Genomic DNA, 10,585 nt, shown 5'->3' with positions numbered 1-10,585 from the left:
GCCTTCAAGTTCCTACACTCCACCTCCACTCCTCTTTCAGCAATACAAGGAATGAACACACCACCCTCTGCCTGAAGTAGACAGCTTCTCATCTCCAGATTCATCTTTCATTTCAATGTGATGCTCTATAATTTGTGACTCAGCATCTAGCCTGAAATTTTCCTGAACATGTCAATAAATGCCAAATCCCAACAAGCCCATATCTGATAAGTTAACCTCACTTTTCCTCACCCTTTTAATGCAGATATTTGTCTTCACCCAACCTTCACCACTTTATTTTTGCAATACACTCTCAGGATCATTATCTCAACCCTACCCCTGAGAAAGGAAATCTACTACTTGACCTGCTAGTCACAGTCTTAGTAAACAATTGTTCATATTCCCCACGCCTACAGTTCACGTTTTGCCCAAAACTTGACCTCTACATTTGGAAATGCTGACATCTTGCATAGTACTTCAGAATCTTCTAGAGTCTAATTATGTTCCAAGAGTTGAAGCCTCCAAACAAGTTTTTAACATTGTCTTAAGTTTCAAATGTACCCACTTTCTATCCATAAAATCAATTTTCTTTATTTGTCACTCTAAATCATAATGAATTTTGGTAGAAATATCCAGCATGGTACTGAACAGCCATATTAAATATTGTGCCAACTTTGTCTAGGGGCATCCTTCCATTACTATTAATCTGATATGTTCCCACTGATACACGTATCCATCTTTTTTAAGCCTCCAGACAAACACAAGTCTTCCAAAGCAAAGAGAAACTCCACGGCAGGTGTTTGACACAATAATTCAAACCCCATTTAGGATACCCACATCTCATACCAGTTCAAATTCCAGCACTACTTCTAACTCCTGCCTCTTAATAATGTGCATCCTAGAAGGCAGCAGATGATGGGTCAAATACTTGTGTTCCTGCCACTCACTGCACTGCATGATCCATGTGATTTAGGGCCACAGGATTATATTACCTCCCAAATAATTCCAAATGTCCAAATTTCAAATATCCATGCAATATAATTTATTGTTCATTTACTCTCTTTTGTAGATGCTATTGTAGAATATAGGAAACTAAAAGTGTAAGCAAAGGATTGATGGGAAAGAATCTATTGCCTGTCCCCAGGTTTTCACTCTTATGTTCTTATACTCAGTAGACAAGCAGCACTGTTTGAATGACTGTGATTAGACAATGCAGTTCACAATCTAATATTGACTTTTGGTTTGTGGATTATGATAACAAAAGCAACCAAACAATGTAATTAAATTACTTTGATTCAGAATAAATGTTTATGTAAATGACTCCAGTTGTACAACTGTGTTGTGAAAAACAACAGAACCTATCAGACAGAAGGAAGTTCAGGCTCTGGGGTGGTCTGAGTTATTTACCAACTACTTCCATTTCTCCTCATTCTTGGCTGTAGGGAACAAGGTAAGATAGGGCACATTTACTTTGTACCCTCTCTGTTTGAGCAAAGCCACTTGCCTTGTAAGGGCATGTAAGAGGAAGTGATTCAGTCTCACTTTGGGGCTGGAATATTCTACCTGGCCATTTGTCATCCAGACTGAAGCCAAGACAACATCATCACTTAAAGAGTAAAAACATATAACTTGACTAAGAAACAAACTTGGGGTAATGATTTCACGCAGCAGAAAGGTTGAGATGCAAACATCCCATTTTATGAGTCTCTCCAGTTTGTGTATTGACTCTGCTTCCAATTCTAGCTTTCTCATAATGTGGCAGCAGGTGATCATACTAGTACTTGGATCCTTGCTATACTTGTGGGGGACCAGGACTGAGTTTCTGGCTTTTGTTTTCTGGCCAAGTCTGGCTGCTTGGCTCTTGATGAACTAATTAGCAGGTGGAAGCACGCTCTCTCTCTCCTTCTGTCTCTCCATCCCATCCCTCCCCCTCTCCTTCCCTTCTTCATTTTTTCTTCCTCTGTCCCTCAAACAGAATATGTATTTTAGGAGGAAAACATATTGCTTACTTCCACTCTGTTTGCCTCTCTGTATCTAAAATAAATAAATGCATATTTTTTATAAAGAAACAAATCAATGCATTGTTCTAAGTCACAGAAATCTTTGAGACATATGCTACAAAGCAGCCCATCCTTCCTGACTGATAACAAGCTAGCCACATTTACAAGACTTAAATTTAAGGCCACTGGGCCAAAAGCTGTCAAGAGTAACATTTCAGTGTCCTTCAAACCTCACTAATGCCAAGGTCACTGTTTCTTCTATCAGGTTCACTGCCTCAAAATAAAACAATATATTCCCAGGAGCCAAAATGAAATAGTTGATTCAAACTATCTAATACAGATTGAATATTTTCTGTTTTGACATACTTAATATCTGTTTTGATCCATACTTAATATCTCCTACTATCCGAAATTTGAATGAACACCAACCAATGACCCACACCTATGCAGAAGGCAGAAAAATACCTCTGTCCTCAAACAACCAATTTGTTGATCACATAGGAAGTAGCAATTAAGTCACAACCACTGCAACAACGCCCACAGTGTGACAATGTATGAGATTCTCTCATGGCTCATACTGGCTCTGGATGACCTCACAGGAGAGGTGGAGGAGCTGAGGCTTGCCATATAAATGTGATCCTTTTCCTAGGATACAGCCCATTCAGCTGTGTTCACCTTCTCCAAGACGCCTCTGCATCACAGCCATGTCCACCATGAAGCTCACTGAGGTGCTCCTCCTGCTCTGTGCAGCGACCCATTTCTGCAGCAGCTCTGGTGAGTTACAGGAGGACAGTGTCCCACACAAAACTTAGCCCTCTTTTCTTTCCTGGCATAAAAGCATATGAGACAAGTGTGTGCTCGTGTGGATTCAAAGTGCTTTGGTCTGTAGACAGAGTTAGAATAAGATGAGTTCTAGAATAAGGTGAAAGGATTTGGATCTCATGTCTTCCTTTCAAGGATCTTTATTTGCATCTAAGGACCAAAAATTTCCTAACTTCTCTGTAAGTGTCCATTTAATAAAGACACTGAAAGTTGCAGTAATTAGAAACCATTCCACTCTGCAAATACATGGGAAAACTTGGATTTCCCCAAGTCAATAAACGAGGATCAAAATCAAACACAATGCTTCAAAAGTTAGGAGATAATTAAACATGTACATTCTGAAAATTACTCAAACTTTCTGAATTTCAAATTATATTCTTTCTTTTCAAGCAGAAGGGAGCAGACTGCAACCTGCTTTGAGCCATTATCAAAACGTATGAGCTCCAAAAAATGTTCAGTGGTCAACACAAAGAGGTTATTCTGTCTGAACTAAGGACCTCTCTAACCTCTGGCCATTCAACTTCCTTAGGAAATAATTGGGATTTTGCATAAGGATGGGGAACGTGTTGAGACTTATTGCCAGGGGAAATAACACAGTCTTTAACTGTAGGACAAAACAAATCAATCAGTGAGTGCTTTACTTTAATTTTCTACCCATATTTCTTTCAGAAGTTAACAGACTGCCAGTAACAACGGTGAGTATGTTGAACATTTTATTTCAATTGCTGTTGACAATCAGAGAATACTTCTAAATAAAGAATTAATTTGTGTATTTATGGAGGTTGAAAGTGGAAGCAAACACAGATGAAATGGCCTTTCTTTCCAGAATACCATTTAAGAAATGTAACATACAGGTGACTACAAAGTCTATACCCTTAATATTTATTTTGAAAATTTCCAGAATTAAAGGAGCAAACTGCCTTTCAACAGAGGTTAGTGATATTTTCATGGAAGGGATGATTTGTGAGAGGCAGGACAGAGATATCTTGACTAACTGTACAGCCTATAGAATCAAATTCCAACTCTGCCATTTATCATCATTAACCTTACACAAGCTATGTTTCTCAGATCTAATTTCCTCCACTGTAAACAGAGCTCACAGAAAAGCTACCCTCTGCAAGTGATCAAAATATTAAAAAAAAATCCATGAAGAATTAAGGACGCTCAAGTGCTCAGCAATTGTTAAGTGAGTGTAGTAGGAAAAAATCTAAGCCCTTCTGGTAGTACCACTAGTCATCACATTGGTAATATTATTCCTTACAGCAGTAGCCACAGCAGCACCAGAATATTAAGCTGGAGCTTCGAGCTCTTGTAGCCAGAGCAGACTCATCTAATGTCTGGGAGCAAAGCAGCACATTCTTTTGTGTCTAACCAGGTGGACTGCAGCATTTATAAGAAGTACCCGGTGGTGGCCATTCCTTGCCCTATCACATACCTGCCGGTTTGTGGTTCTGACTACATCACCTACGGGAATGAATGTCACCTGTGTACTGAGACCTTGTGAGTACTTCATGGGAATCAAAGGAGATCTGAAGTCAATATTTTTCACTACAAATCCTCCTCATTGAAACAACCTGCTCAGCTCTCTATGGGATATACTTATTCAAACACATACTGGCTGATCAGGTCAGAAAACTGACTCTGTCCAGTCAGGCTAGGGAGGGGCCACCTACCCTTCAGCTTAGATTGCTCCCATCCCATCACAGAACCTCCAGTTCTAGTCAGTCAGCTGTGAAAATCTAACAAGACCATGAGTTCCCAAACTGCTTTCTCTGGAACCAGGGGTTCTGTATAGACCCATCTTGTTAGAAGAAAGGATTCTAAATTTCATCTTCAAAAAAAAAAATAACTGAAAACCACTACCTATATGATTTCTATTTGATATTTAATGGCCCTAATACAACTTCATTCTTAGATACACTATGTCTAGAGATCCTTTTTACTCAATTTCCTAGAATTCTCTAAATCTCTGTGGCCTTAAGAAGAAGTAAGGCTGCCAAAGTGATTGTTTTTCCTTTATCTAAAATAGAGGATGCAAGCTGTCAGTACTTGGACCAGAATCTCATGGACATATTTTGCTTACGTATTCTGTGCTTGGCTCACACACTGTTTTCGAAGAAACGTAACTAGGCAGATGTCACTTTTTCAGTGCATGTGTGCAGCTTAACACTTACTCCCTCAAATCCAGGCCACTTTGAACTTCATTAACTCTCTTTTAGGACCCTGGTTTTTAGCCACTTATCTTAGATCTTGTGTTTCTTACCTTTGTGATTTTCTCAACAAGTAAGAATATCATTTAAACCCTGAGCCCAGAAGGATATGTATTGATTCCTATTCTGCAAGTTTTAATTGATAAAAGGAAAGGTTCTGCAAGGCATTCACACACTTGGCCTTCAACCAGGAAAGTTGCTGTGTTCAAGGGACATGGACAAGGAAACATGGCAGACTGGGAAAAGCTGAGGGATAGCAAAACTCCACTTTCTTTGTTAGTTGTCATTCTTCATTGTTTTAAGAGGCTGAATGATCACCTGGGGCTTGAGACAAAAACAGTAAGAGATGGGGCAGAATCTTCTCTGCATTAGGGAAACTTGGCTTATGTCAAAACTACTTGTGACAAGGACATACCTTTGAGAGACTCAGTTCCCTCATCTATAAAATACGGTTGTACCTCATAACTGCAAGATTTTCTTTTAGGTCTATAATTACATGAAGACTTCTCTTGTGTTACTGAATTTTGATAAATTTGTCTTCTTTTAGGAAGAGCAATGGAAGAGTTCAATTTCTTCATGAAGGAACATGTTAATTTCTCAAGAGGTGCTGGTAGATAGCAAAAACATATTTGTCACTTACTCCATTATCCATGGGCTCCGAATGACTTCTCTTCATCTTCAATACGATCTGAGTGGGAATGAAGCCATGTTCACAGTCAACTTTTCTGAGTGGAGGAGGCAGTTGTGCTCTCCCTACAAATTCAGATTGATTTTTGTTAAACACTTCAATAAACTTATCTCCCTCAAAAAGCTCATCTTTACTTCTGTTTATACTTGTTTCTCAGATCACAATTTAATATCTCAGTTAAAAATGAAAATAGAGGGCTGGCTTGGTGACTCAATTCCACTGCATGCTACTGTAAGCATCCTATCAGGCGCCGGTTCATGCCCTAGCCACTCTATTTCCAATCTAGCACCCTGCTTATGGCTTGAGAAGGCAGTAGAGAATGGCCTAAAGCCTTCAATCCTACATCCACATGGGAGATCTGGAAGAAGCTCCTGCCTCCTGGCTCAGATTGGCTCAGCTAAGGCCACTGTGGCCACTTAAGGAGTAAACCAATGGATGGAAGATGTCACTGTCTCTCCTTCTCTCTGTAAATCTGCACTTCAAATAAAAGTAAGTAATCCTTAAAAAATTAAAATTGGGAGCACGCAAATCTGGTACAAAGAAAATTTTTGTACAAAGAATCCAAATTATCTTCTCAGAAATAGAAATACACACAGCCACACAACACACACATAATACAGACACATACATATGCAGATGCACAAACATCAATGAATAATTAACCCTGTTCTAGAAGTTTTATCCACTGATAATCACAGTACTTTATGTTGGCTTATTTGCCAAACTCTACTAAAAGGGAAATTGTTTTAATCACAGAGGGAAGAAATCATTCCCAAAAGAAATACTGTATGCCCATTTCTTTCCATAAGTATTTCTCAAGGGCTCAGTTGTACTACAAAACTGATAGAAAAGTCACTGTTCCATCACTGTTGTAGGGGTCTAACTGTTGGACATTCCATTTGAAAAACACATTCACAAATCTTACAACCAAACCAGCTAGTGAAATCATAAAACAAAGAAGTTCACCATTTTTGCAATTAACAGACTATCAAGTTTTTGAGGATGAACATTCTGTTTCAATTAAAACTTACTCCCTCCAAGATAAAAATCTCTGCCTATAAACCACTTATTAACTCTTACTATTCTCATATTTTTCTATCTTGAAACATCTTGCCTGTGTCTATTATAATCATGCACTGAGCATCACAAAGCATGTTCATACATTGTCTAGACATGGACTTACCATTTGTCTATAAAATGCAGAGAAATCAATACTATCACCTTCTACTAGCCTTTTCCTTCTGCTGATGCAGCCTAACAAACTAGTGACCATAATTACAAGATAGAAAAAAACTAGAGTAAAGCCTGGTGTTTGCAAATATCAGGTTTGTGACATAACATTAAAAAGAAACTGTTTAAAATAAAGATGCCGAGGACCCAATCTCGCTCATTATAATTCAGTAGAACTGAGGGAAACCCCAAAGAGTCACACTGTTTAGCTTATATACATTCTGAACTGGAAAATTCAGATAGAAAACCTAACCCAGCTCAATACCAAAGGTCTCTGTTTAAAGCTAAATCAGTACTGCAACAGATTAGCAAGAACCATTTCTTGAAGGTGGTCAAATCTGGTCTGACCTCAATGTGCAGAACTGTCTGTCTTCACAAGACAATCCTGGCAAGTGGGAACTGAACTCAGCATCCAGCTCTCTCCCTCAATGGACCATAATCCCCGACCCCATTGGCAGTCTTAGAACATCTACTCAACAGCAAAGAAACTGTTCTCTCCAGTGATAGTCCTATCTTGTTTCAAGCTCTTCATGATAACATTTTTGGTTTTACTTTGGTCACTCATAAATACCATGTTGTTTGTTAAGTCTAGGAGCATACTTAAAGGGAAAAGTGGATTCTCAATCACATAACAAAATCCTGTGGTAGAAAATGGAAAATAGCTTTGACATGAATTATAAAGTTAAAGAATTATTCTGCAAATAATTTTAATAGACAACTTTAAAAAAAGATTTATTTATTCATTTATATGGAAGGCAGTGAAGGAAAGACAAATTTCCCATACGGAGACAAAAGCCTGGTTTAGACCAAGTTGAAGCCAGGCACCAGGAACTCCACCAGCATCTCTCACATGGTTGATGTGCGTATAAACACTCGAGACATCCTCCACTGCTTTCCTATGCACACTAACGGGAAACCGGATCAGAACTGGTGCAGCTGGAACCAGCACTGCAGCTCAATTCTGATCTCAATGAGTAATTTTTATCTTATTTTTTATATTGCATTTTCCTTTTTGTTAGTGATATTAAACAAGGGGTTACAGTGGTTATATCATCCATCAAATGCCAGAAAATTTATTTTGAAGCTACTATGCTCATGTAAGTTTTCAAACCTTGTTCTCAAACAGAATTGCTTAATTGTCAAAACATTTTCATGAGGATTGCCCTATTTATTGTTTAGGAAAGGGTGATGCATATGTACATATTTATAAAGCTAGAAAACATTAAGCCAGAATTCAACTTCATATTTCCTATTTCCAAACACAATCCTCTTTTCACTGTGCCATCCTGATTCTAATTACAATATGCTATCAAAGGTTCAAAATCTAGAAAAAGTAAACTATAATTAAACAACTTTATTTTATGTGATATTTGACTGGAATGAGCAAAGGCCAATTTTGGAAAAGAATCAAACAAGTTCAGATCACCTGCAAATCATTACTTATTCATAAGGAAGAGTATTAAGTATGCTCTCAGCTGAATGAATAATGTGTGAAGTACTTTCAGTGCTCAATTTATGTGATAAAAATAACAGAAATGATACATTTACATAACTTCAAAAATTTTCCTAGGAAATATTAATTATGAAAGGAAAAAGTCACTTTATAATAAAGAGATCTGGCAGGGACAAACTTGCTCAAGTGATCAAAGTTGGTATCATCAATGACAAGGCTATTTCACATTATGCATAATACTAACTGAAATGAAATAATGTGAAAAAAAGACTAACTGCTTGACTTCTGTGACCAAAGGAAAAAAAAGCATAACCTGAATATAACTGTTGGAAAACATAAAAAACATTCAAAAAAATTCTACAAAACCCTTGATGTATATTTTTAAAAGCCAAGGAAGAACTGTTTTAATGTTCCTGCCTTGAAGGAAATCTAACAACATGACAAACAGATATTTATCATTATTCCTATTGTTACAATTGAACAGTAGTGCACATAGCGAAAAATTTGTATTTTTTAAAAGACTTATTTTATAATATTTGTATTTTTAATACGTATCATTCATTGGCTTTAAGCTCATTCACAGATTGTACAACTATCACCACTATTTAATTGCAGGACATTCCATGACCCAAAATGAAACCTGTTTTGCTTTAGCAGTCCCTCCTATTCTCTCAAGTCCCTGAAACCACAAATACAACTGCTGTCTATGGATTTTTTTTGACAGTATAGATATATTTAATCAGATACTACGTGCTGTGTCAGATTTATTTCATTTAGTGGTGTAAGATTTTCAGGATCAATTCATGTTGTGTCATGTATTAGTAAACTACTGTTTTATAGAACTGATTAATATGACATGTAATTACCCCATTAAATCATTTATCAACTGAAGGATAATTAGTTTGTTGGCAGTTTGGGGCTATGAATAAAATTGTTGTGCATGTTTAAGTACAAATTTATATATGGACATACATTTTTAGTAATCTTGGTCAATACCTAAGATAGAATTTTTAGGTTATGCTGTAACTTTATGTTTAACATTTTAAGAAACAACAGAAATATTTTTCAACTCAGTCGCACCATTTTACATTTATATCATGAATGTGTAAGAGTTCTGACTTTTCTGCATCCTTGCCAACATTTCATCTTTTTTCTTAATTTTAAGTATCTAAATAATGAATATTAAGTGGTATATTAATTTGATCTTGATTTATATCTCCCTAATAACTTTGAAGTAGAGCATATACTCACGTGCTTGTCAACACTGGGGATAAACATTCAACTTCACTCACCTTTTAAATTAGATCATTTACTTTTTTTTTTTTTTTTTTTTTTTTTTTTGTCTACGGCCATACCACCCTGAACGCGTACGATCTCGTCTGACCTCGGAAGCTGAGCAGGGTCGGGCCTGGTTAGTACTTGGATGGGAGATTATTTGCTTTTTATAGTTGAACAACAAATGCTCTTTATGTATTTCAAATACAAATCCCTTGTCAGGTCCATGATTTGTAAACTTTCTCCCATCCTCTAATTAAGTTGCCCATTGGAATAGAAAATCTTTCAATTTTCAAGTCTAAATTATCTATTTCTTTTGTTTCTTGTATGGTGTCATATCTAAGAAACCACTGCCCATTCAAGAATAATTATGCATTAGTTGTCTTCTGTAAGTTCTAGGACTCTGGTCCTAAAAGCCTTTGTACACTGTGAGTAAAGTTTTGTTTGGGGTTCCTACATTATTTTGCACATGGATACCTAGTTTTCCCCACTCAATTTTTAGAAAAAAGAATTCTCCAAAGAACTATCTCGGAATTCTTGTCAAAAATCAATTTACCAAAAATGCAAAAATATATGAGGAACTCAAACTGCTCAGTAGCATGAAAGTAAATAACCTTATGAAAACTAAACAAAGAGGACCCGATTAGATATCCTCAAAAACAGACATGCAAACAGTAGACAAAGAAATAAATTTCAACATCTCTAGTCAGCAGATAAATACAAATTAAAAGGACAATGAGTTATTATTTCATACCTGTTACATTGGGTAGTATAAAAAACGCTTTGTGAGTTTTGGTTAAGGTACGGAAAAGAAGAATCCTTGTATACTCTTGGCCTAGTCTTACAGGTATTAGCAAACTCATAAATCTGTTCCAGTGTAGTAGGCCAACCTCAACAGATACAATATAAAGGTGCAGCAGTGGCTTCA

General features: G+C 36.9%; 1 protein-coding gene across 1 annotated transcript; it reads left to right on the top strand.

Annotated features, from left to right (window-relative positions):
• The first annotated feature begins 2,692 nt into the window (after nucleotides 1-2,692).
• SPINK7 (serine peptidase inhibitor Kazal type 7) lies at nucleotides 2,693-5,820 on the top strand. The gene is made up of 3 exons (XM_004587563.2): nucleotides 2,693-2,753; nucleotides 4,151-4,301; nucleotides 5,559-5,820. Exons 1-3 carry the CDS (start codon nucleotides 2,693-2,695, stop codon nucleotides 5,602-5,604), a joined length of 258 nt encoding a protein of 85 aa, XP_004587620.2. The 3' UTR covers nucleotides 5,605-5,820.
• Nucleotides 5,821-10,585: the final 4,765 nt, after the last annotated feature.

The sequence above is a fragment of the Ochotona princeps genome, chromosome 19, assembly GCF_030435755.1.
Source record: "Ochotona princeps isolate mOchPri1 chromosome 19, mOchPri1.hap1, whole genome shotgun sequence".
NCBI classification, from domain to species: Eukaryota; Metazoa; Chordata; class Mammalia; order Lagomorpha; family Ochotonidae; genus Ochotona; species Ochotona princeps.
The sequence above is the reverse complement of the archived record's forward strand: the minus strand, read 5'-3'. Positions and strand labels throughout refer to the sequence as shown.

What these genes read in the sequence shown, in the direction of transcription:
- SPINK7 (XM_004587563.2), top strand. Translation starts at nt 2,693, where the DNA reads ATGAAGCTCACTGAGGTGCTCCTCCTGCTCTGTGCAGCGACCCATTTC. An exon ending in CCATTTCTGCAGCAGCTCTG is followed by an intron (nt 2,754 to 4,150) that starts GTGAGTTACAGG and finishes CTGGGAGCAAAG; the next exon opens with CAGCACATTCTTTTGTGTCT. An exon ending in CACCTGTGTACTGAGACCTT is followed by an intron (nt 4,302 to 5,558) that starts GTGAGTACTTCA and finishes GTCTTCTTTTAG; the next exon opens with GAAGAGCAATGGAAGAGTTC.